Source organism: Python bivittatus, unplaced genomic scaffold, assembly GCF_059951505.1.
Source record: "Python bivittatus isolate LINGU-HERP-01145 unplaced genomic scaffold, Pbiv_v1 ctg000850_np1212, whole genome shotgun sequence".
Taxonomy (NCBI): Eukaryota; Metazoa; Chordata; class Lepidosauria; order Squamata; family Pythonidae; genus Python; species Python bivittatus.
Window position 1 is genome coordinate 5042680 of NW_028277112.1, and position 27714 is coordinate 5070393.

Here is a 27714-nt window from a genome sequence, read left to right on the forward strand (position 1 = left end):
TCGCTGAAGGACTGGAGAGTGGTACAATAATGAGTGTCTGCAGGCAACAGTGAAGCATGGTGGAGGTTCCTTGCAAGTTTGGGGCTGCATTTCTGCAAATGGAGTTGGAGATTTGGTCAGGATCAATGGTGTCCTCAATGAGAAATACAGGCAGATACTTATCCATCATGCTGTACCATCAGGGAGGCGTGTGATTGGCCCCAAATTTATTCTGCAGCAGGACAACGACCCCAAACATACAGCCAATGTCATTAAGAACTATCTTAATGAAGAACAAGGAGTGCTGGAAGTGATGGTTTGGCCCCCACAGAGCCCTGATCTCAACATCATTGAGTCTGTCTGGGATTACATGAAGAGACCGAAGGATTTGAGGCACCCTACATCCACAGGAGATCTGTAGTTAGTTCTCCAAATGTTTGGAACAATTTACCTACCGAGTTCCTTCAAAAACTGTGTGCAAGTGTTGTTGTTGTTGTTGTTGTTTAGTCGTTAAGTCGTGTCCGACTCTTCGTGACCCCATGAACCATATTGCGCCAGGCCTTCCTGTCCTTCACTGCCTCCCTGAGTTTGCTCAGTTTCATGCTCATTGCTTCAGTGATGCTATCTAACCATCTCATCCTCTGCCGTCCTCTTCTCCTTTTGCCTTCAATCTTTCCCAGCATCAGGGTCTTCTCCAAAGAGATCTGTCTTCGCATTAGGTGACCAAAATATCTGAGCTTGAGCTTCATTATCGATCCTTCCAATGAGCAATCAGGGTTGATTTCCTTTAAGATTGACTGGTTTGACCTCCTAGCAGTCCAGGGGACTCTCAAGAGTCTTCTCCAGCACCACAGTTCAAAGGCATCAATTCTTCGGCGCTCGGCCTTTTTTATGGTCCAGTTCTCACAGCCATACATTACTACTGGAAAAACCATAGCTTTGACTATGCGGATCTTTGTTGGCAAGGTGACGTCTCTGCTTTTTAATATGCTATCTAGGCTTGCCATAGCTTTCCTCCCAAGGAGCAAGCGTCTTTTAATTTCATGGCTGCAGTCTCCGTCTGTGGTGATCTTGGAGCCCAAATAAATGAAGTCTGTTACTGCTTCCATTTCTACCCCTTCTATTTGCCAGGAATTGATGGGTCCAGATGCCATGATCTTAGTTTTTTTAATGTTGAGTTTCAAGCCAGCTTTTGCACTCTCCTCTTTCACCCTCATCAAGAGGCTCTTTAGTTCTTCTTCACTTTCTGCCATTAGGGTGGTATCGTCCGCATATCTGAGGTTGTTGATGATTCTCCCTGCAATCTTAATTCCGGCTTGTGATTCTTCCAGCCTGGCATTTCTCATGATATACTCTGCATATAGGTTAAATAAGCAGGGTGACAGTATACAGCCTTGTCGTACACCTTTCCCTATTTTGAACCAATCGGTTGTTCCATGACCGGTTCTGACTGTTGCTTCTTGGCCCGCATACAGATTTCTCAGGAGACAGGTAAGGTGGTCTGGTACTCCCATCTCTTTAAGAATTTGCCACAGTTTGTTGTGATCCACACAATCAAAGGCTTTTGCATAGTCAATGAAGCAGAAGTAGATATTTTTCTGGAACTCTCGTGCTTTCTCCATGATCCAGCGAATGTTGGCGATTTGATCTCTAGTTCCTCTGCCTCTTCGAAACCCAGCTTGTACATCCGGTAGTTCTCGGTTCATGTATTGCTGAAGCCTAGCTTGTAGGATTTTGAGCATAACCTTGCTAGCATGTGAAATGAGTGCAATTGTGCGATAGTTTGAGCATTCTTTGGCGTTGCCCTTCTTTGGAATTGGAACATAAACTGACCTTTTCCAATCCCGTGGCCACTGTTGCGTTTTCCAAACTTGCTGGCATATTGAGTGCAGCACTTTAACACCATCATCTTTTAGTATTTTAAATAACTCAGCTGGAATACTGTGATCTCCACTAGCTTTGTTGTTAGCAATGAGAATTGATGCTGTTTTGAAGGCAAAGGGTGATCACACCAAATATTGATTTGATTTGGATTTCTCTTCTGTTTGCTCACTTTGCATTTTGTAAATTGATAAACATAAACAATTACAATATATATTTTTGAAAGCATTCTTACTTTACAGCATTTTTCACACCTCCCTAAAACTTTTGCACAGTACTGTATATACAATTAAGATTTACCTCTTTCTCTAAAGTTACATTGTGACTCTCTTCTTTCTATAATCTATCCTATCTAATCATCAAAACCATAGATTATAAGTTCATTTTTTTCTGTTTTACGCAAAAAGTCCATAAGGGATTTTAGGTAAGCAATAAACACAGATGTTGTCTCTTCTGTAATCAAACAGGTCAATTTGTCCATCTCAGCAAGTTCTATCATCTTCAACCATTCCTCCATTGTAGATATTGCCAAATCTTTCCATCTTTGTGCCTACAATAATCTTGCTGCAGTTATCATATATAAAAACAAAGTTCCATGACTTTTTTTCCAACTGTTTATCCATCAGTCCCAAGAGCAAAAGTTCTGGTTTCAGTTGTACAGGTGGTCCTCAACTTAAAATGACAATTGGGACTGGAATTTCTGTCGCTAAGTGATGTGGTCATAAAAGCATGACCACATCACTTAGTGACAGCAATCCCTGCAGTCCCGGTTCCTATCATTAACTAAATCTCATGGTCATTAAGCGAGGCAACTTCCTGCTGGTTTCCCACAACCAAAGTATTGGGGAAGCCAGCAGGAAGTTGCAAGTCCCAGATAGGCAGGTAAGTGGCTGCTGCTGGGTGGGGGAGGGAGTAAGGGGGTGTGAGGGGGTGTGCAAGAGGTGTCACACAGGTTGGGAAGGGTGCATAGGGATGCATGAGAGGTGTTGCGAGGGTGTGGGGGTGTGGCATGGTCGGGAAGGGTGTGTGAGGAAGGATGTGCAGAGGTGTAGCATGGGTTGGGGACAGTGCGCAGGGGTGTGGCGCAGGTCAGGAAGGGTGCACAGGGGTACACAAGAGATGCTGTGTAAGTCAGGGAGGCACATGGTATGGCATGGGTTGGGAAGGATGCATAAGAGGTGCCATGTGAGTTTGGGAAGGCGCGTGGGGTGCAGCATGGGTCAGGAAGGGTGTTTGGGAGTGCATGAGTGGCGGACACAGCTCAAGCGCAGAGGGGCTGGGGAGGGTGTGCCAATGGGGGAGACTAACTCCAGTGACTTGGGACCTTCCCTGCCGGCTTCCCCATTGACTTTCTGGGGAAGCTGGCAGGGAAGGTTGCAAATGACGATTATGTGATCGTGGGGTGCTTGGCAACCAGTTGTAAGTGCAAATAGGTTGCCAAGTGCCCAGATTGTGATCACATGACTGCGGGGGTGCTGCAAAGGCTATAACTTTGGGGACCGGTCTTAAGTCCCTTTGTTCAGCACTGTCATAACTTCGAATGGTCACTGAACAAATGGTCATAAGTTGAGGAATGCCTGTATATTAATCTTTAAAATCCTCTGAATCAGTGTATGCATTTGAGCCCCAAATCTAGCTTTTTTTGTATGTCCACCAAGCATGATAAAATGTCCCTTCTTTTTGTTCACATTTCCAACATAGATTTGAAGAACCTTTATACATTCTAGATAATTTTTTTGGTATCATATATCAATGGTACATCATTTTATAAGTTCTCTTTAAGCTTATGACATAGTGTAAATTCAATCCTTTTAACCACATATTTTCCCATTGTTCCATCTGTATATTATAACCAAAATTTTTAGCCCACTTTATCATACGTTCTTGTACTAGTTCTTCTGTTTCAAATTTCATAAAAGTTTATACATTTTAGCAATCACATGTTCATCATTTGTACACAATTCCATTTCAAAATCAGTTTTAGAATATTCAATGCCATAAATTATTTTGTAGACTTTGAATCTTTCTGATAACTATAAGTAGGAAACCATTGAAACCATGTCCCTCTGCCGTCAGTTCTCTTGATTTATTTTGTATTTCCTTGACAGAATTCTAGAATCTCACAGTATGTTAATCATTTGTGTTTGCCTATTATTTCTTGTCTATAAATTGCCTCTTGTGCTGAGAGCCACAAAGGTGTTTTTGGGCACAACCTGGATTTGTAACTATTCCACATTCTCAATATGGCATGTCAACATAGTGATTTTTAAAATCTACATTAACCTTAATTTTATCATACCACAGATATCCATGTCACCCAAATCTCAAATCATGTACTTCTAATTCTAAAAGTCTTCTGTTTCTCAGCAACACTTATTCTTTCATCCAACCAAACAGCAAGCTGCAAAATACAATTTCAAATCAGGTAAACCCAATCCTCCTTTTTCCTTTGCATTTTGTAACACCTTATATTTAACTCGTTTTTTTCCCTTGCCATAAAAACTTAGATATATCCTTTTGCCACTTTTAAATGATGCATCAGTTGTCAAAACAAAATCAATGTTCTAGGCTAAACATTCACTTTTATCACAGAAATTCTCCCCAACAATGGCAATTGTAATTTCTCCCATGTTAACATATCTTTTTTAACTTCATTCCATGTTTTAACATATTTTGTTTTTGTTTTTAATTGTTTTAACTTTGCATTGGATTTTGTAAACTGCTCAGAGTCTGTTGGAGTGGGTAGCCATAATCAATTCGACAAAATCAATCAATCACACTTGCAGATAACCTGTGGCAGGATTGAGATAAGGGTAGTTCATATATCCTAGCCCTCAATCTTTTGATGTCCTTCAGTACCATCAATTGTAGTATCCTTCTGGACTGGCTCAGAGAGTTAGAGGCACAGTGTTACAGTGGTTCTGTTCCTTATTTCAGAGTCAGTTCAAGTCAGCGTTGATAGCAGAGAGAGCTCCAGCCTTCAGCCCTTGTTCTGAAGGGTGCCTCAGGACTTGATTCTCTCCCCATTCCTATCTACATGAGGCCGCTAGATGAAGTTATCTGTTGGCATGGGGTTTTTGTCAGGACGCTGATGATACTCAGTTATATATCTCAACTCTTGGCCACCCAAGCAGTGCCACTGAGGATCTGTCTTAGTGTCTGGAGGCTGTGGGGGGTCAGAATGATGGGGAATGATGGGGAATAGGCTCAGACTCAACTTAGTGAGATCTTGGATTTTGGATCCACCTGGAGTTTTCCAAGGCTTTTTTTTAGCATACATTTGAAAAACATAATTGTTCTGTTTTTAAATCTCTAATCAGTGTCTGAACTTATACAGTATGAGTTGAATCCAGCAGTGCCCTTCTGTTTGCAGAAGATCCTTCAGTTCATTGAAAAGTGTCTTCTAATAAATAGTAGGAGCAAGATTTGCTCATACCAGAGAATCCCTAAATCTTCTGGAGCAGATTTTCTTCAGAAAAAAAGGAAATTGCAAAAAAAGTCTCTCTTCCATTAGAGATATAGGAAGTGCCCTTTCTATAGGTAGATCTAACTCATAGGAGTTTGGTTCAGATGCATGTATATGGCAAAGGTTTCGCACATTCTTTTTTGTTTCAAGGTAGCAGCTTATTCCTGCATCAAATGTCCTTTTGACTGTGCTTCTCTCCATAATAACTTGAGAGATATTTATGCATCAGAAAGCTCTTTAGGACTGCAATCCTATGCAAACTTCATTGAGAGTAAGTCCCATTGAAAACAGGATTTTACTTATGAGACCGTACATAAGACCATACAGCCAGAACTTTAAAAACCTGCTTTATATATCCAGAAAAAGCTATGTGCTAAAGTCCAGAGATGCTGAGAATCTGGCAGCATATACATATAAATTATTATTCTTGTTAAAGTCTTAACTATATGTATCACTATTTACAACACTGAGTGGGTAAAGTGTAACATCATGTGTTCTATTTATTTTATTTATTTAATCAATTTATATGGCCACTTAACTCTGAGCTTGCATCTGCTGTATTGTAATTTCAGAATCAGGGTTTACAGAAGTAATTGTCATAATTGATTGACAACTTTTTCAGGTTATTAGAATTTTCTGTAAGATATTGCTTTATGTGAAAATGAAATCCATACTTCTATTAATTATCTTTACCTCTAATCATAGAAAATCTATCCCCAGAGATTCCATTTAACTGCATCAACTTCTATACCCAGAGTCATCCAGGGCTAATTAATCTGGTATGTACCATGTTCACATGTGTTGTGTTGATTATGATTTAAATTATATTTGAAAATCTTTAGATCAAGAATGATTTTTACCTAGTATTATGTAGGAACAATGAACAGTTAGTGATACAAAATAGATGCATTGTAGGATCTTGTCTGGATATCATATTTTTAGAAAATACCTTATATTAAATATAGAGGTAAAAGCGCAGTAATTTAATGAGGTTTCTAGCTTCTTATCTTGCCCCCATTATTGTGGTGAAAATGATAACCTTACTGATGAAGGAAAAAAGGTTACATCCATGTATGGCCTTACCTTTTTTTTAGTAGTTGTAGAATGAGAAAGTGTATTGTTTAGAATGAACAGACCATCCCACAAAATGTCTTTGAAAGAATGGAACAAATCTGTAGTACAGAAGTTAACCATATATGCTTTTTTCATATATATAAAAAAATAAGTCTATGATCTCTGAGTGCTGTTGCTGAAATGGTATGAAATAGATGTTTAAATACATGTATACATGAATAAAAAGGTTGCAGTGCATCAAAATAATCTGCTTGTTTTGTGTGGGAAATGAGTTTGCTGAATGTTTATCCATATTACAGCAATGTGTGAAATGTGGACTATGTGTACGCAATTTAAACACCTAAGCACATGTGTTTAAGGATTATGGTTTCTAGGCATGGATGCAGATCAAAGCATTTTTCTGGTTTAAATATTTGCTGCAACAGAATCACTGGAATAAGTATAGGGCTACCTTAAGTAGGAGTATTTAGATTAGTGGATTTATTCCAAGGGAACAAAACTTTCAGAATCATGTTATTTTCCTGATTTTAATTACTATTCAATTATTATGCAGTTGTCTATTTTGCTAAAACAAGTAGGAAGCTATGTCTGGTAGTAGATTTAGTAAGTATGTATCTGTCAACTAGACATACACTGTATTTGATCTTTGCTCATCATGATGTGCATGATACCAATAGAAGCAAATATGTGTAGCTCAGAGTTGAACTGTGGTGTCCTTGGGGTTCTCTGAGGTTGATTCTTTTCCTGCAAACGTTTCATTACCCAGCTAGGTAACATCTTCAGTGCTTCTTAGCACTGAAAATGTTCAGTGCTTCCTAGCACTGAAGATGCTATCTAGCCGGGTAACAAAACATTTGCAGGAAAAGAACCGAGCTCAGAGAATCCCAAGGACTCCACATGATGTGCATGCTAGTTCAACTGGAATATTTTTTACACCTTTTTGTGTAAATGAATGTTTTTTTTTGGTCATTACCACCACAGCAGCCATTCTGTGAGAGTGCCCATACAGCAACATTCTCAAAAGTCCAGAAATACTTATTGTCTTAAAAAGGTTGGGAACCCTGTCGTGGTTATTTTAGCTTCAACACTTCCTTAGTTTAAAATATATTTACATATAATTTTAACAGGTAAAAATTAAATTAATTAGACTAGAAATAAAATATTACAAAATATGTTATAAATGTTATATGTGCTACACTGAGGAAAGATATAAAGATCCTATTCAATAAATGTTAATAGTGTAGCTACACAACTGTTACACAGAAGATCTACATAAAAATATTTTTCCACTTTTATTGAAAGTAGAAAAAATGCAACACAAGAACACTGAAGATAGAATTATACTAGATATACATTTGGATATGTGAATATTACAATGTGAGATAATATAATTTTAAGTCTTTATAAGTGTGGCTTAAGTGGGAGTAGATTTATAGAACAGCCTGGATTCTGGTTTTTTAGAAAATATGCATAAAATTGTATGACTTATTTTAATATTCAGTTTTAGACAAGGTTTAACTTGTATTGCAGACATTATAACCTATAAAATACACAGATCAACAATTATTGCTTATACTAAAGTTGGAAAATGAGGTGACAATACATCCTTGTTTGGAATAACTATCATTCATTTCAGTATGACTTACTGTTACAAAAATGTGCTTGGGATTGCAGCCTTAATTATTGTTTTCTGAACCAATCTTGTTTTTTCTCTTCCAGTCATATCAAGAGATTACTGAAGAGGAAGAATCTCAATCTTTGCTCCCGTAAGTACAATATCTCTGATAATTGTAAGTGATTTTGCAAGTGCTAAGTTGCCATATATATTGTCAATGGGTTGCAGCATCCAACTGAAAAATAGCACCATTGATCTTTCTCTCTCCCTCTCTGTATATAGGATTTATGGTATATTCTCAGTGCTGTAATAATTTATTTTTTTTGCTTAAATATACCTTCATCCAATAGATTCTAATGTGACATGCAGTGCTTTATATCATGGAGCACTAAAAATTATATAAATCATAATATGAACAATAACATGAAATACAGCTAATACACATCTGTACACATGTCTGTGTATTCTGATATCCAAATCTATCTGGAAATAGAATATCCAGGGACAATTCCAGGTATGTTTTAAAATGGATATAGAAGAGTTGGGAGACAGAAAGGCTGGAAAAGTTCCTGTGGCCCATAAAATGTCCTACAGACAAGTTAATTTGCCATAAACTCATCTCAAGAACTCTGCTTTCATTTCCTTCTCTCATTACTCCTTCATTTACTGCTTGATCCTGCCTGCTTACAGCTGAATGCCTGAGATAAAAATGACACAAAATCAGTCAGTAGTTCAAGCTGCTTCATTCCTCAAAAGGAAGAAATTGTAATAGTGAAAGCAGCAACCTACAGGGAAGAGCAAAATATTTATTTATGTGCTTGTTTCACTTATTTAGTACAAGGCTTATATTCCCCTCAAATTGCAACCAACTCTGAGTGGTTAGATACCTAAATGCATAAAACATAAACCAACAAAACCCACATCATCACCTGCGCCATCCACCAAGGAACAGCCCAATTTAATTTCAAAGTTCCCCTGCAAAAGAGTCAGTTTTACCCACCAGACACCAAAAACTTGCTGGAGAAGCCAGGTCTTAATTCCTTTTTGAAAGCTCAAAAGGGTGGGGCCAACCTGATCTCTAGGAGAATGGTATCCTAGAGAAGGGAGGTTGTGATTGAGAAGACCTGACCCTGCAGATGGGACTCTTCAGGGATAAAGACCAGAGGGAGCACTCTCTTTAAAGGATAAGAAAAAGTTGCTGGAAGTAGCTGTTCCTAAAGATGCTCACGCCCTGAGCTATGTAGGGCTTTATTTGATTTGCTGGTATATTGTAGACATACAGATGTAGAAAAAGAGAACTCATTGTTCATCCATAGGACTATGTGACATCTCTTAATATTTCATCTATGCAGATGTCTGTTAGGAAATATTTCAATAGTTGTGAAGAAGTAGTACAGTCATTTGAATGAATGGGTAACTTCAGAATTCCTATCTTGTTTGTTTACCTAGACAGAATTAAAAAGAGGAATTTTAAATATTATCATTGCATGCTATTTGGAAAGAGAAAATTCTAACTTTTTAGAAGGTACACATATATATCCTGATTGCTATCTCAGAGTAAAATGGATTCTTGATTGCTGTCTATTCACATACTTTCAGATTGCCCTCAGGGCTTATCTTAAGTATTTGCCCTTTAGTTCCCCCCCTCCCAGAAAAAAAAGTCCTGTTTTGTTCAAGACTTTCTTTTTAAAAGCCAAACTCTTGTGATCTCCTGTTTATCAAATAATGTGGAAAAATATAGACAAATTATACCCATCATATTTGCATATTGAAATTTCTATCCTATCCAGGAGAGTAACCCCAAGCACAATTGATGTATGTGATTCCTTTGTTGTACTATCCACATTCAGTGTTGCTTTTGGATTATCTTTGTTTGATGTATTTGACTTCTTGAATCAAGAATATAAGAAGAGATCTGTTGAATTAGGTCAGCAGCCCATCTTATCTAGTGTTCTGTGTCATACATTGCCTAATCAAATATATCTGAACATGAACTGTGTAACTGTCTTTCACTATTGCTCTTCAGCAGCTGGTATCTAGCCTAGTATTCTGTTTTTAATAAAATAAAAAGTGAAACCAGAAGCTTCTGGGGTGTCCATAAGCAGGTGAGGAAAGCAACAAGTGTTTCCTGATATTTTTTTCCCCAGTACCTCAGATGCTGGCTGCTCTCGGTCATGGAAATTTAATTACTAGACGTTGCTTAATTTTATAATGGAGAAAATGTATCAACATTAAGTAAGAAAATAAATGTGGTTCCTATAACTGCATAACTATATCCATTGTGTATGTAATTAAGTGTAAATTCTTGAGCCTTAAGACCTAAATCATCCCAAAACATACTTTACTTTAATCAGAATATTTTTTCCTCTAGGATTGAGATAAACAATGCTGTCAATGCTACAAATATTTGCCAGCTTGATTGTCTGTCAGCTGCTACTGTACATGGAGAATATAAACTTTGTATTGGTATGTTTTTACAATGAAGTTTAACTTGGCTAAATGTAGATATTATGAATACACAGAAAATATTTAAAAGTGGGAATGTGTATTTGTATTGAAACATCATACAGGTAGTCCTCAACTTATAACCATAGTAGGGACTGGAAAATTTGTCATTAAGCGTTGCAGTCATTAAGTGCGGCATTATGTGACCACAACCAATTTTACAATTTTTTTTGCTGCGGTCATTAAGTGAATCACAGTGATTGTTAAGCAAGACATGTGACCCCAACTTGTGGCCTTCCCTGCTGGCTTCCCAATGACTTTGCTTGTCTGAAGCCAGCTGGGAAGGTTGCAAATGGTGATTGTGTGACCGTGGGGATGCTACAGTGGTCATAAGTGCGAGGACCAGTTGTAAGTCACTTTTTTCAGTGCTGTTGTAACTTCGAATGGTTGCTAAACGAATGGTCATAAGTCAAGGACTACCTGTATAACAAAATAAGGAACTGTGTTGTTTTGACAATTCAACTTTTTAGAAATTGTGTTATAGATGGTGTTCCATTATTCTGCTTTCAGAAGAATGAGAAGTTGTATTATATATTTAATTAGATTCAACTATGCATTATGCAGAAAGATCTTATGTTACAGTTGGGCTTGGACTTTCTGGATTAAAGGAACAATGTGCTCATTCTGTGAAAAATATAAAAGCCATACATTAAGGTTAGTTGAGAATTTATTTGAGAATTCTCATAGATAGTTCCTAAATATTTCTTATTTAAGAGAGGAGTTTCTTATTTGGATCAGGCTCATATTGAGGAATTAGATCTAATAATCGATTTGTGCAAACAATCCTGATCACTCTTCAAAAAAGTCTCATGAGCCTGAAGCTACTTATGTTTCCCCATGACTGCTGCTTATATCACATCTAATTTGATCATATGTTTATCTCTGCATGGCTAATAAGTTAAGGAGAGGACTATATTAAGTAGTCAAGTGGATAAGGGCAGATTCCTGGTTCAAAATGACTTTTATCCCTACCTATGACTGTTTTTTAAGGTAGGAAAAACCATATAGAGTTCCAATTGTTGCATTTTCACATAAGGTCTTATTTTGATCTCTCTGATTAAGAGCTATAGTAGTAGACTCCTTGTAAAGCAGTTCCTGTAAGGAGTTGGCTTCCTGATAATGTAAACAGCAAAAATAATGAAAAATATAGTAAAAATGGCTGCTCTTCCCTGTTCATCCCATAACAAATTAGAGAATATTACTTTGGTTACCTTGATTGAACCAACAATGGAGTTTCAGATGGGAAAGGAATTGGCTTACTAGGTTGCGAGGTTTTTGTTTGCTTTTATCTTTGTTTTACCGTTTAAAAGCTGCTAGCAGGTTTTGTTACACTTGCAGAATCCAAACTCTGGCTATCATTATTCTTTTTCAAAAATGGATTGAGAATGGCATTTCTGAGCATGTCTATTATAGGGCAGTCCCCAGCATGCATTGGGGAAGGACATTGTCAACCAGAGCATTACTCTGCCCTGCCCTGCCGAAGTCTCATCCTAATACTTGTATTTGGAGAGGTAGAAAATAATTTTAGTTGAATTAAGTGTAAAATTAGTAGACGCACATTGGTAATTTTACCAAATAGATGAAGGGTATGCTTTTTTTCATATGGAACATTCATTGGTGGATAGTAACAAATAATTTCATATTCACCCTGGATTTAGAATAATCCAGGTAGTAAATGTAATTCTCATGTTTTAAAGAATGTTTAAAATAATAAATATAATGATAAATTTAAAGTATACTTACAAAAGTTTAAAGTATACTTGTCTGTTATTGTTCTAGGTTTAGATTCTAAAGTGGCTGGAGTTCTAGAGATGTCAGACGGAAACGTAGGTTTAGTAATGGTTTTCTGTTTGTAAATACGTAGTTACCTTTTGCATTTTACTATATTTAATGAATGTGTGTATGTGTGTGTGTGTGCTGTAAAGATAACAGTTCTTCATATTTAAGGACCACTTAAAATGACGGCATTACAAACCTTTAGTTGAAGAATATTACTGTTTTTACACAGATCAGAGGCATCCTATGAATCATATAATGACATAGTATCTAGTGAGATAGAGGTTATTATAAAGCATTCTTCAAAAAGTTTTGTATAATGCTAAAACTTGTAATACATTGGACCCATCAGGTAATCCATATGGCCATTCAAATTATTCATTCAAGAATTCATCCACCCTTCCTTCAAATTCCAAGGATGAAAGACAGTACTGTTGTTTTTTTTTAATATGTAAGGCAGCAATTTTGTGTGTCATATTGTCATTCTAGGAGGCATTGAAGAAAAAGGAGTAAGGCTCTCTTCAAACATTCACTGCTGCTGCCACGCACCGGACTTATTAAAAGTTAAAAGAAGCTGCCAATGATATCTCATCCACTTTATATAGCTTCCTCTGACCCTGTTGATCTGATGATTTTTTTTTCAAATTTAAGAAAAAAACTGTCAAAAGAGTGCTAGACACAAAATTGTTCTGCCAAAAAGGACAGTAAAACAAAGTGGATTTTTGAGGTTACATACATCACTATTTAAGGAATGCCCAGATTTTTATTCCTAACGTATTGTACATGCTCCCCATTTTTTTCCCCAGAACTCTGGCATTGTCCAGTATATTATAGGGCCATCGGATGCTTTACCCTATTTGGAATTACATATTTAAATTAATTAAAATATTGATATTATAGGACTAGATGCACTTATCAAGCTGCGTTATGAGCATCACTCTATTTAGGAATAATTATATTAAGTATGAAATAATTATTTGTGTACGTGAAATAATTATTTGTGTACATATGGCTGATGAAATCTTATATTTGTCTATGATTTCCCAGAGAAGTCATATAAAGATCATAAATGCAAACCACTGAAGATTTTAGGTCAATGTGTTGTGGCAGCATAAAACTTTTTATAAAAAATCATCCTTAATTACCATTACATTAATTTGTATGTAGAAATATGTCTATTGTTAAAAATTGTTGTAATATAAATGATAAAATACCAAAAAGAATAATTAAAGTTATGCTACAGGAGTATCTTTATAGAAACAGTATGGGTTTTTTTTTATGTAAGCATGGCATTTTAATTTCGTTTTCACAGACATTAAACAAGGATGATTCTCCAGAAAAAAGTCTTCTCTCAGATATGGATGCAGTAAAGTCATTCCCAAATGATATGCCAAAATACACAGAAATGTCAGTGGCTTTCCAAAGTGTTGGGATGATCAGTGACAAGAATGATATGGCAGATAATGATCCATTTCCTGAAGCAGTAGCATCTAAGGAGATTATAAATAGTATCATAGCTAAAACGTTTGGAGTGAAACATGTAATAAAACCATTTGATGAATTTGAAACCACCCAAATGTCTGACATGTTAGAATATCAGGATAGTACTTTTTCTATGGATACATCTGTAAATGAGGAGAGCAATACCTTGCCAGAAGAACTTCTCACAGCACTGAACACCTTGACAGAATCTGTAGTGCCAGTGGAAAACAGAAGTGGATATAGCATAGCAGAGAAGCAGCTAACACAGGAACAGACAAATGATGATGCCACAGAAATAATAGATACAGATTTAAAATCTCAATGTCATTTGCAATGCCATGAAGAACCAAAAGCTTTAATGATGGCCACGATGTCATGCACTTCAGACGAACATGTATGTAAATATATATAGAGAGAGGGAGAGGGAGAGGGAGAGGGAGAGAGCACAGACAGACAGAGAAATATATACATACTGTACATTAATCCATTAAGAGATTAGGAAACATTTTCTTTTCAGCTATGTTCACAAGTCTATGTTATTCTAACATTAGCAGTGTATATTTTAATTGACATGTCCATTGTTATGTTTTTAAAAAATGTATAATATCTTTCGTTATTTCAGAGGTACTGGCTAAAAAATATATTTAGAGAAGATTCATTAGAGAGGATTAGCACAGGCTGTTTTTTTCAGCCCCCTCCTCAAGCTCCTCCAAAAGGTTTCTTGGGATTGGGAATTTAGTCTGCATCTTCTCTCATAAATTGAAGGGTTGAGGGGGGACTGAGTGAAGGAGGATGCATAAACAATATGTTAAACTGACCTGCCAGATCAATTCACATAGGTGTGCTAAAGTTATCCTATATGCTCTCGTTCCTCTTTATGAATTTGATCACGTAGTTGGTCCATATACAGGTAGTCCTCAAGTTACGACCACTCGTTCAGCGATTCTTCAGAATTATGATGGCGCTGGTCCATGAGGCTGCAGCTGTTGCAGTGGTCACATGATTGCCATTTGCAAACTTCCCTGCTGGCTTCCCACAAACAAAATCAATGGGGAAGCCAGCAGGGAAGGTTGCAAGTTGCTCCTGTAAGTTGCTCCCACCACTTTTTCTCCTGCGGACCCCCATTATGGAATATGAGATCCCAAAGATCTCTTACTCCATAGCACCTCCTGCCTGCCTGCCTGTCAGGTTCAGCCCAAAGAACTCCACAAGACAGTACAGTTACAGTTCTATTGCATTTATTAGCTTCCACCTACAAGACAATCTTGCCAGACTGAATCTAAACCTCCCAAGCCAGCAAGCAAACACTGTGAATTCCTTAGGGTGGTACCAGCCTCATCCTCTTCACCTTCCCACACTCATTCTGGGGGCTAAGGAAAAACTTATCTCCCCGAGTGCGGCCTTCGCCATACCATTCCATCACGCTGCCTTCCATACCATGCACCCACCCACAGCACTCTCTGCCTGCAGCCCCCACTGGCCTGCCTGTACTCCCCAGCACCCTCCTATGGCCCTTGCTGTCCTGTCCACACTCCCCAGTACCCACCCATGGCTGTTCCCAGCCTGTCTGTGCTTCCCAGCACTCACCTCTGGCCCTTGCCAACCTATCCATACTACCTAGCGCCTGCCTGCAGTACCCCTGGCACCTGCACCCCACCTGCCCTCCTTACCTGGGACTCCCACCTCTTCCTGCTTGACAATCCACATAGTCCTGGGGATACGGCAGCTGCTGGGATTGCTGTCACAAAGCAATTCAGTCATGTGATGTTGCCCTCTATGACCGCATCACTTAGCGATGGTAATCCCGATCCCAACTGCCGTCATAACCCGAGGACTATCTGTATTTAAAACTTGGCAAGGTCATATTTTAAAAATCTGTTACATATATACAATAGAAATCTAGTTTGAAATCAAACATGTTTTTAAAAACTTTTCCATCATATTAATTGATGTACTGAATCATTATACTTTCCTAATAAGCTTTGGTCTGACGTTTAATGTGGAGATCTCTAAAGTAGCGTAACAGCATAGTGAATTCTGCTGTATATCCCCTTGTTTTCCAAATCTAGAATATAGCTGGAATTGAAGAGGTTTTCTTTATAGGTCTAGAATTGTTCCATGTTGAAATGTTGGTCATTAGTGATATATTCTTAAAACAAAGCAAACCCAAACTTCTTCATGTTTATAACAGGAATATCAGGGGCAAGTCTATTTTAACAACTTTTTCCCCCACCTGTCAGTTTTCTGTGTGCAAGAAGTTTAACTGAAGGAGAGGAATCCCCCACTGCTATTATATACTGTATAATGTCATGTGTAATATATCTCCTTAAAAAAAAACTATCTGAAAAATACCACAGAAGTGCAAAAAAATTGGCCAAAGTTCAGTGGTTGGAAACTTGTTTTACGTTCTCAAGTTCAATTTCTGGCATCTCTGGCTAAAGAATCTCATATAAAGAAAGACTGTCCTTGAAACCATGTAAAGATACAGGCTCTTTCAAGTTGAGCTCAAATCCTGGTGACTTTATGAACAGATCTCTGCCTTTTTTTTTTTTTTGGAAACAGTATAAAAATAATTGCTGTGGCTTTCTTCAGATATGAATTTTGTCTTCCCAGTCTAGTACTGGGCCCAGATATTCTCTGGTAGATTCCTGTCTAATGAAAGGATCATCTAGTATCGACCTGATGTAGCTTCCAAGCCCAAACAAGGTTGGTTGGGTGCTCCCAGCTGCTGAGACATTCAGAACATGTGTTTATAGCAGACAGTACTGAGTTAAATAAATTGAAGTAAAAGACTGCTTAATGTTTGCATATGTTCAGTATTTATGAAAGAAATATTTGATTTCTAAAGGATCTCAGTACCATAGAATAATGTTTTTAGGACAAGGTTCACTCTATAATCAGAAGTTTGATTTGAGTCTGGTTGCTTAATTGAAGCACACTTTTGTACCAATGCCAGCAGAACTTCAGAAACAAATAATGAGTTTTTGGAAGGAAAGAAGCATGATTTGTGAAGATTTGATTTTCAGGGTATGAATTTATTTGAGTGGGTCCCACATAATCAGCCTGGATATTTCAGTGAATTCTGGATTTTCATTTATAAAAATTAACAGGATCTTTCAACAATAATTCCATTTCATTCCCCATATGTATTTCCTTATTTTCTCTCCTCTGCCAATAGATATTCAGCATTGAGAGACCACTTGGGCATCCAGTGTTCATTCATCTTTGTTTAGATTTACCGCCCCTTGGGAATCTCTTGCTTTCTTACATATATTCCAAGCCTACTGATTTTGTGTTTTATATGGATTTTGGATCCTTATAAGGATAATATATACATAATTTATATATATACATAGTATATATATATATATATATATATATACATATTTATATATATAATAATATATGTTACATATATTACATATAATTATTACATAATATATACATAGTATAAGTTAGCTCAGCTCTTTCTTAGACTTTTATAGTTGTTAAAAACAGAATCCTAAAAAATGTGGCTATAAACTGGGAAGGGTGGTGCTTCCGTTATTCTCACACCTTATATTTTTTAAACTTACGTTTCTACCCAATCCTCTTTCTACCTTAAGGAAATTAAATGGACAGATCTCAAATTCTGCATGAAACCCAATAAAAGCCATAATCTACTTTGCATCAACAAAGAGATGTTGTTAACTGTTGCATTCTAGGCCTGGCTCCATCTTGGAGATGTGACCCAGAGTGAAGAATATGTAGCCTGCCCTGTGCTGCTCAGTGCACACAAACACAAAAAGATGCAAATGAGGGGAGAACAGGCATACACAAACAGTTCTAACATGTTATTTTGTTACGCAGAAAAAATACAGGTGTTTCCTATAATCACTGCTAGTAAAGAGGTTAGGAAGAATTCCAAAAGCCATGTTCTGCATGTTTTTTCTACCTTGGGCGTTTTATTTGTTTGTTTCCAATGAAGAAAGATACCCTGTTTGACTTCATCTGCTAAACCATTGGTTTTCAACTTGCAGTATATGTACCACAGATACTCAGACTCAGATGTGGTTGAGATGAATATAGAAATTTTAGTTAAATCTTTAAACATTAATATTAATGATAAATATAAAAGTAGCATGTCTTAAGAAAAAGTGGTATTTTTATTTCTATAATGGTTGGGGCCCACGTTCTTCAATTGAGTAATGGTGATGTTTAAAACATAAAAGGTTGAGAATTACTTTGCTAAACTACCACTTGCAACATAACTTTAATGGAGATTTCCTCCATCTTGGTTTTTGTCTGGAGAACGAGGAAGAATGGTAACAGCAAAGACTCCCCTAACTGTTGTTACTGACATAACTTACAAATGTGAAATTAATAACTGGTTTTGTGCAGGTTTCTAGGCAAAGTTCTGCTCTTCAAAATTGTTTTAAAAACTGGACAAACTAGCTGATTATGTTACTTTGCTTAAATTGGTCAATAAAAGTGATGTGTCTAGTACTAGGGATATGCAGCTATTCAAATCTGACCTGGGAAGGTGCTCTGGATTCTTCACAGGTGTGCTTGCTGTACCTTCAGCAGCCTGAGCCCAGAAGAAAGTACAACTTCTTTAAGATGGCACTGACAGGAACAGCAGATGTGCCCACACTGGATCCAAAATCCTTTTTCTTTGTGGATCCAAATAGCTACAAATCCCTATTGGTAACATAGTCAGGATAAAGGAACATTGAGCCAATATAAGTTGTTGACTTTCCATTTCACAAACAGCATTGTAATAACATATTTTGATTTTAGTCAGTTTTTGCAACTTGTAGTTACATGGATTTAAATGCATGGATGAGTTTCAAGAGTAAGTTCATTTAGTAATCTTTTAAAATCAGCTGTAATGTCATATCCTGATCTATATGCATAAGACTGAGAACCTTGTTAATAACTGGAGGTTGAGTCATGGCCCATCATGTCAGTGAGAAACGCAGCCACCCTGGAAGACATTTATGGGGTCCCCCCTAACCAACTTTCTAGACTGAACAAGCTGCTTGGACAAGCAGCAAAACGTATCAAGCCAAAAGAAAAGAAGTCCAGTTGCCATGACTCAACCTCCAGATAATTCCACCTGGATGACTGAGAATCTTCATCAACTTGTTAATAACTGCAAAAAAGATAGCTATAAGGCTAGCTTCTTTTGTAAAGTTGTTTTCCTTAGTGATTCTATAGCTTTCTATAGTTATAGAAAAAAATAATTTTAGGAAGAATCCTGGTTTTTTAAAAAGGTGAAATAATAATCTGCAACTGAAATTCTAGGTGTGCAGAAAGGTAAAAAAATTCATCATAATAAATATTTATCATTCTAACATAATCAGAGATATAAAGGAATTATTTTAAGCCCTTTCCTCAATTTTCCTAAATGAATAGATTATTTAACTAGACAAAAACCCAGCCCATATGCAGTATGAAGTTGTTTTCAGAATGTACATTATGTATAGAAGTATCAATATTTTCTACCCTTATGAATATGCCTTTTGAAGCATTTTGCAATTGATTTTTCATAGATTGATTATGACCAGTGTATGCATCCACTGTGCCATTCAGATCCTCAAAAAACTGCTTGTCATGATAGACCACCTAAAAAAGGAAATTCCATTTTAAAAGACATTTGTTCATGTGAGCAACTTTTCCAAGGAACTTCATGTATGTTAACAAAATCAGCCCACCAAAGAAAGAGCTTTGCTATAAATGATGTAGATGCTAATTCTAACTGCCAACAATTTCTAGAAGGAACGCATCAGAAGATGCACAGGTATAACTATCAGCTAAAGATATTGAATAGAGTATTATGTATTTTTACTTTGGGGAAGGCAATTTTAATTTTATATATCCAGTTTAGGGTATTTAAAAATGTACAGTTCCAGTTTAAAATTTAGACAAGATTAAACCTTATATTGGGCGAGTCTAATTAATTTCCAGAGGGAGTCCCATTTTAGTCAGTTACAGAAAAATCAGGGAAAAGTTTTAAGGTACTTTCAAAATGCATTTTGTAATTTCACACCATTTATTTGTCAGCAGATTTAATTATAAAGAGTACGAATCTTCGCAACTGGGAATTTGCACATGCCATTGCTCATTTTCAGATGCAAATACCAAAATTGAGCAAGTGAGGAAAAGCCAAAGAATTGCCAGGAAAACAAGTAAGTATTGTTTTTGATGGTCTGTTTATAGTTAGAAGGCAATTTACTTTTTTTTCTAAATAAGTTACTGTGGCAAAGTGTATGAGTTCATATTACAACATAGAAACCTGTACTAAAATGTTTAACTGGACTTCCCGTTAAGATGACGGAAGGAACAGGAGCCATGGATGGACTGTCCTCATTTTAGACATTTAGCATTTGAGTTGAATGTGTTGTGTGTCTGTATTGAATGTATGCACGTATGAGCGTTTGGGTCAGCGCTTGCTGGGCTCAGTGCTGGGAGGAGTGAGCTGGGAGACGGGCTGTGCTTGTTGTGCTGGCCACATTTGGAGAACTTGCTGCCAGTGCGTTTTGCCATTTCCTGACTGCTTGCTGCCTGCTGTTTGCTTGCCTGCCGTTGGCTTAGCTGCTGCTTGCTGTTTGTCACTTGCTGCTGTTTGCTGCCTGCCACTTGTTGAATGCTACCTCCCACTTGTTGCTTGCCTATGTTTGCAGCTGCCTGCCATAGGCCTGCCGCTTGTTGCCTGCTGTTTGCTTGCCTGCTCCTTGCTTATCTGCTGCTTGCTGTGTGTTGCCTGCTGCTGTTTGTTACCTGCTGCTTGCTTGCTGCTTACTTGCATTTGGAGGCAACCATTGGAGGCAGGCTTGTCTACATTTGCCTGCTGCCTGCTGTTGGCCTGCTGCTTGCTGCCTTCCACCTGCCTGCGTTTGGAGGGGAGAATTGGAGGCAGGCTTGCCTGCGTTTACCTACTGCCTGCCTCCGGCTTGCCACCTGCCGCTTGCCTGCTGTTTACTGCCGCTTGCCTGCATTTGGAGAGCGTCAGTACTTTTCTGCCCTTATTGCATCTGCGGATTGCCATCCCGCAGCCTTGTTTCATTTCATTTGGGCAAAGAAAGGTTTACTTTTCCAGAATGAGGTGCAGAAGCAACCAGCATAAATGCTTCCAGACTGCAGTGTACTTTGATATGTCATCTTCCATCAAATCTGAATGGTAAATTCTCACGATCTGGATTTAATCCCTATTTATCCATGGGCATGCAAGACCAATGTAGATAATTTATATGATTAGATAAAAAGTCTACCAGTATTGGTGTGGGATGGGGTATGGCCCTCTATAGACCTAGTTATGATCTCGGAAGCTTACCATAATGATACAATTATGCTGAGAGTGTTCTTGCCAGCACTAAGCTCTAAAATAGCCATAGGCATGATATATGGAAGCTTGGACCTATTGCATCCCATGTTCCTTCAGTGGCAAGGAGCTTCAAGATTAGCCCTGTCTCCAGTTCACTTCTTTGAGAGAAATGGAAGGGAGTTAAAAACACAGCATTAACAAAAGTATTTATTTATTTATTTATTTATTTATTTATTTATTATTAAATTTGTATGCCGCCCATCTCTCCCCAACGGGTGACTGGGTGGCTCACAGTTAAAATCAGAAACCCCATCAACAATTAAAAATCCCCCATAAATAGTTAAAATAAATTAATCCATTAAAAATCAAATATAGACAGCAAACCCCGCACATAAATAGTAAAAACATTCAAGATGACGGGGGGCATGGTCAATCATCCCACAAGCCACATCCACTGGTGCGAGCCCCCATCCAGACCCCAGGCCTTCTGGCACAGCCAGGATTTCACTCCTTTCCTGAAGGCCATGAAAGTGGGGGCACACCGGACCTCGGGAAGAAGATTCTGCCACAGCAGAAAAGGCCCTCTGCCTAGACCCCAGGGTCTGCAACATGCCCCTCCTGCTGGACTGAGTGGGGCGGGCTGAAGTAACCGGGGCGAGACAGCTCCTCAGATAACCTGGTTCTGTGCCATGAAGGGCTTTAAAGGTGATGACCAACACCTTGAATTGGACCCGGAAGCAGACTGGCAACCAATGCAGCTCGCATAACAGCAGTGTTATATGTGCCCTCCTAGGGGCATTCAGAACTGGCTGCGCCGTTGCATTCTGCACCAGCTGTAGCTTCTGGATATTCTTCAAGAGTAGCCCCATGTAGAACGTGTTACACTAATCCAACCAGGAGGTGACCAGGGCATGAGTGACCGTGCGGAGGGCCCCCTGATCGAGGAAGGGGCATAACTGCCGCACAACACAGAGTTGCGCAAAGGCCCTCCTAGCCACGACTGCCACCTGCTCTTCGAACAGGAGTCATGAGTCCAGGAAGACCCCCAGATTACGCACCGGGTCTGTCTGGGGTAGTGCAACCCCATCAAGAACCAAAGATGATAAACTCCTAAATCTTGAGGCTCCCCATACCCACAGCCACTCCGTCTTACCAGGGTTCAGTTGAAGCCTGTGGTCCCCCATCCAGGCCCCTATAGCCTCCAGGGACTGCGAGAGGGTAGTCACAGCATCACTTAGGTCATCTGGGATGAAGATGTATAATTGGGTATCATCAGCATACTAATGATACCTCATTCCACGGTGCCGGATGATCTCACCCAACGGTTTCATGTAGATGTTAAATAGGAGCGGCGAAAGCACCGAACCCTGAGGCACCCCACAGAGTAGGGGCCCTGGGTTGGACCTCTTGCTCCCTATCAACACTGATTGGGTTCGGCCTTGGAGAAAGGAGATGAACCAGCAGAACACTGTGCCACCCAGTCCCAACTCCTGCAGCCGACCCAAACAGATACCATGGTCGATCATATCGAAAGCTGCCGAGAGGTCAAGAAGAGCAAGGATGGATGCACTACTCCCATCCCGCTCTCACCAGAGATCATCCAAAAGTGCGACCAATGCTGTTTCTGTCCCATAACCGGGCCTGAACCCTGACTGATAGGGGTCCAGATAATCCGTTTCCTCCATGATCCTCTGAAGGTGCCACATGACTACCTTTTCCACCACCTTTCCTAGAAAGGGAAGGTGGGAGACTGGACGAAAATTGTCCAGAAGGGTGGGATCTAGTGATGGTTTCTTGAGGAGGGGGTGGACCAAAGCCTCCTTGAAAGGCTTCGAGAACAGCCCTTCCTGCAAGGATGAATTGACCACTGCCAGCATCCACCCTAAGGTCACCTCCTTGGTGGCTTTAACTAACCAGGAGGGACAAGGATCTAAGATTTAGGTAGCCGCACTAACAGCCCCGAGGACCCTGTCCACTTCCTCAGCCCAACAGGATCAAACCGTTTCCATAAAGCTGCTACAGAAGATGACCTAGATGGTATACGTGCAATGATAAAAGCTGGTGCAGAAGTTAACTTTTCATTCCAACTTATATATTCCTCTGGGCTCCTGTAAGCTTCACTTAGCATATTATCAGATATATGAATACCATCAATTGACATTTTATTTTGATAGTTAGTATACAGTATGTCTTCTTTTAACTTTATATATTAATATCCTGTCAATGACAATTTATCAGTGTGCAAATAATCAAGCAATTTGTTTCTAATTCCCTTACAGATGGAAAGTCAGTAAAAGTTATTCCAGAAGTACTCTTAGTGCTATCTAACAGAGTTATTCCATAAGACCTTTTGGGGACAAAATATGAAGTAATGAAAAACATGGCAAGGTTCCAAATAGAAAACAATGTTGTTTGTTTCTTCTTTAAAATGCATTAAGGAGGCAGGGTGATTACACAATAAAAGCTTTGTTTGGAAGTACCACAATCTCCACTAAGTAGCATGAGTTGTGTTTCCTAATCATCTATGCAATATGTTCATTATATTTCCTGCTACAGTATACATAAAAGATAATTAGAAACATGAAAACTGTTACATCTTTATATATTTCTAAAACAAAAATACACGGTGTTATGATTCATGCCATTTAAAGAATTTCATTTGTTTCATTTTTATTTTCTTTCTCAGGAAAGCAGACCATTTTTAATTGTTGTTCCAATGACTCCTCATGTAATTACATTCCACTGTCTGTAATCAACAGAAGAGACACTTTTGGTCAGACATTGTTGCATAGAGCTGCTACAGAAGATGACCTAGATGGTATACGTGCAATGATAAAAGCTGGTGCAGATGTTAATGTCCAGGACTATGCAGGTAAGCATAATATCCAACATAAAATTTGTTTTATAAAAATGATAGGATCGATCTTACTTAATTGAAGCAAGAATAATATATTGTACTGCATAGTCTATACAGGTTCAAAATTACCAGATTTCATTTTGTTCAATGAAACTCAGGTGTTCAGCTTTCAAATTGAATAATAGTTTCTGTAGATGTAAATTTTCCTGCAGGGCTTTAAAAGTTAATATAAGTGAAGACAGAATATAGACATACAGGCAAGCAAGCAGATTGTTCTCCACGTAATACATTCTGACATGTTTTGGAATAAGTGGGAATATCATTCACAACTTGCTAAAATTTAAAACTTGCTTTTGTTCAAAATGAATGAACAAGTTGAGTGGCTAAGTAGAACTTGGTCTTCCTAACAATACTTAAATGAGTCTAATGTGATAATATTAAGCAGACATTTTTGAAATTGGTGGGAATATTTAGATATCTGAATTGTACCGGAATGGAAATTAAAAGTCAGTAGAAAATAATTATGTAATGTTTGTGCTGGACTTCGTTCTATTAAAGAAAAATAATGTATTTTGGAGAAAATAATGTACTTTTCAATTCTATAGGGTGGACTCCATTACATGAGTCCAGTTTGGCTGGTTGTTTTGAAATATCAAATGAACTTCTAAAAGCAGGAGCAGATGTTAATTGTAAAGGATATGAGCAAGTAACACCATTACATGATGCTGTTAAAGATGGTCACTACAAGGTATAATTTATGTCCCTGAAAGTATTCTACAAAATGTTTTGCATGATGTTCAGGCAAATCACCTTGCTTGTTTCCTTATTATATTCACAGCAATTAAAAACTGTCATCCCGAATCTAGTGTTTTCCAGTTAGGTTGGGCATATATTAATTCCCTGTCAACATGTATTTCTCTCTGCTGTAGGATTCAGCTTCCAATTTGCAGGAACCTTAAGAATGCATCAGGTTTTGGGCTTCTCTGTTGCATCAAGTTGGAGTGCAGTACTCTGATATCTGTGGCTGCTGCATTATGTTTTGTAAATGGGCTATATTTCACTCCAAGTAATAGATGTCTTAGTGATCTTTTTCCTGTCAGATTAGAGGCTGTGTTGTAGAGTAACAGAAAGGGACATGTCATGTATCTTCTGTCTGTGATTATAGTATCTGATTGAAGAAGAGGTCATGTCTTGAGCTATCAGCTAGTTTGGGTCTTTGAAGTGCATTGTTAAGTCATACTAGCTAGATTAATAATGATTGCCTGATAAAGAACCTTAATTTTCTTCAGTTTTGAGTTCTTCTTTGCACCATCTAGGGGAGAAATAGAGAAATAATTCAACCATCCTGGAGCTCCATCTTGACGCAGGAAGCCTAAATTCTCCTGTGCAGCTCATCTCCTCCAAGTCTTGCTACAAGTTCTGTGCAATGCAACTGCTACAAGTACGACTTTCTTATATTAGAGAGTCTATTCAGCAGGGGGAGCCCTAAAGCTACTGTATTCCTGAATATGGCAGGGTTTGTTTGTTTTTTTTGGCCTCCAGATACCTAGCAAATTTTGCTTTAATCTATTTCCAGTTACTTGGGAATTAATTAAAATATGAATGTAGACATATATTCCCTAAATGTGATGGTATATTTCTTCTGAATATTTGTCATTTTTCTTATTAATCATTCTGACTTGTTGATTTATAAAGTGATTTTGTTCTAAAAATAATTAATTTTTCTCACTAACCACCAGTTTTGTAAATTCCTAAAGTAATTTATTGCTCCCATCTTGCTCCCTACATATTTGTATTCGACTTCTTACACATAGTATTAGAGATGCAAATCAAACTTTGGTTTTTAATTTTTTGTAAAAATGTTGTAGTACAGTCAAAAGGAGGTAGTTATCTCTCCTCTGTTATAGAAGGGTTTTTCTTTGATGTGTCCTCCAGAATATATTTCAGGATTCAATTCTAAACATATCTACTTCACTTAATGAGATTTCTTCGAGGCAGATAGATTTGTTTGTTTTCTTTTGGACAAGTCTTTTTTAATATAATGACAGTGGTAAAGCTGCCATACTGACATTTACCAACTCATAAAAGTGTAAAATTAAGCACAAATTAGATCTGCTAATTTATTGTGTTCTTTTTGCAAGTTCAAAATTAGGATAACTTTGTATTCATGGGTTTCTTGGTAGGATTTTTTCCCTATTTTCAGTATTATTCAGTGTTCTCACCATGCAGCTGCTTCTGTCATCTTTTATTCATAGAACTGTAGGATTGGAAAAGGTGTTAACTGAATATAACTCAGTTCTTCATTAATGAGGCTTACTATGATGTCACTATTGTTCACTCGAATGGGAACTGATTCATGCATAAGCTGAGCTTTAAATCCAAAACTAATACAGACTAGGCTTATCTAATTTAAAAATGAATATTTTAAATACTTTATTGGTTTCTTTTATTTCAATTTTTAGGCTTTTATTTGTTGACAGTTCCATAAGTCAGTGGAGTAATTGTTTATTTATCAATCAAATTTATATGGCCATCACACAAAGTTACAATTTAGTTTAAAATGCTAATTAGAAGACAGCACATACTTGGTGGCTTTGGAGCACAGCCAGAGACCTTCTTCCTTCTAAATATATAGTAATAATGCTGAATTCCGAGGTTAGCCAGTGGTATATAGTAAACCACGGAAAAGTTTCATGATGCTGGGACCAAAAAAATGAAATATCAGCTCAGTTCAATGCTCTTATTCCAGACTGCCTAGTGAATATACAGTAGCATTTTGTGTAGAATCATCCTTGCTTACTTACTTACTTAATTAATTCATCAAATTTTTATGGCTGCCCAAAAGTGACTCTGGGTGGCGAACAATGAGAATTTACATCTACCAGTAGGAAATTGCAATGCACACAAAAACTTTTGCTTTTATCTGCTCAGCTATCATAAAATTTTAAAGTGTGTCTTACAGAATGGCAATTCTGTATCATAAGAAATGGAAAGTATTGAAATCAAAATTTAGCAGATTTATATTTACTTCTAGGTAGCTGAATTATTGCTTTGGTATGGAGCTGACCCACTGTTCAAGAATGAAAGAGGAAAGAATGCCTTAGAAGAAGCTACTGACAAACGTATGAGGAAACTAGTGAAAAGTTATATAGTTCAATCTGGTAAAACATCAGCATCAGGTAGGAAAGCACTATGACATTCATTCTTTTCATACCGAACTGCAAAAGAGGTTTTGAAGAGTACATGTAAGTATGGGTTTTGTTCTGCCATGATCCCATATATTTCAGATCAATTATAAGTTATTAATTGCCAGAGGCAATTCATTTTCAGTTTTTGACTCCTGTAATGTCTTCAGAGTTCTAAAGGAAAAATATCAGACAAATATATTGATTGACTGAGTTTCACAATATTTATGTCCTCCTACACCAATCCTGACAAACTGGGCAGCAAACAATAGAAACAGAAAATTTAAATAAACAGTAAATAATTAAAAAGGTGTAAAAACTGAAGTATCCAAAATTCCTCTGATGGCCACTCACAGCTGATCAACTAGGGCCAAAAGCACACTGGAGTAACACCAATTTTAGATGCTTTTGGAAAGCAATAAAAGTTGAATATTTGGGGAAATGTGTTCCAAAATACAGAGCTACCACCAAGAAGGCTTGTTATCTAGGCCATACTCCATGTACCTCTTGAGCAGGGAGGCTCTCAACAGTCCCACTCTAAATGATAAGAGCTATGACATTAATTCTTTTCATTCAGAAATGCAAAAG

At 37.7% G+C, this 27714-nt stretch overlaps 2 protein-coding genes across 2 annotated transcripts in view; both read left to right on the forward strand.

Annotated features, from left to right (window-relative positions):
* The window catches only part of ANKRD31 (ankyrin repeat domain 31), a 79817-nt gene that overhangs the window by 5640 nt on the left and 46463 nt on the right, over positions 1-27714 (forward strand). Inside the window, exons 3-8 of the mRNA XM_088130366.1 lie at positions 6032-6105; positions 8120-8166; positions 19827-19948; positions 23771-23956; positions 24547-24689; positions 26976-27120. Of these exons, the coding sequence (XP_087986492.1) occupies positions 6032-6105; positions 8120-8166; positions 19827-19948; positions 23771-23956; positions 24547-24689; positions 26976-27120 (717 nt within the window). The remainder of the gene's footprint in view (positions 1-6031; positions 6106-8119; positions 8167-19826; positions 19949-23770; positions 23957-24546; positions 24690-26975; positions 27121-27714) is intronic.
* LOC148213753 (uncharacterized) lies at positions 13561-14190 on the forward strand. Its single transcript, XM_088129902.1, has one exon. It carries the CDS (start codon positions 13561-13563, stop codon positions 14188-14190), a length of 630 nt encoding a protein of 209 aa, XP_087986028.1.

Bases quoted from the DNA above. Each gene is read 5' to 3' on its own strand.
- LOC148213753 (XM_088129902.1), top strand. From the start codon at position 13,561: ATGGGTTTTTTTTTATGTAAGCATGGCATTTTAATTTCGTTTTCACAG.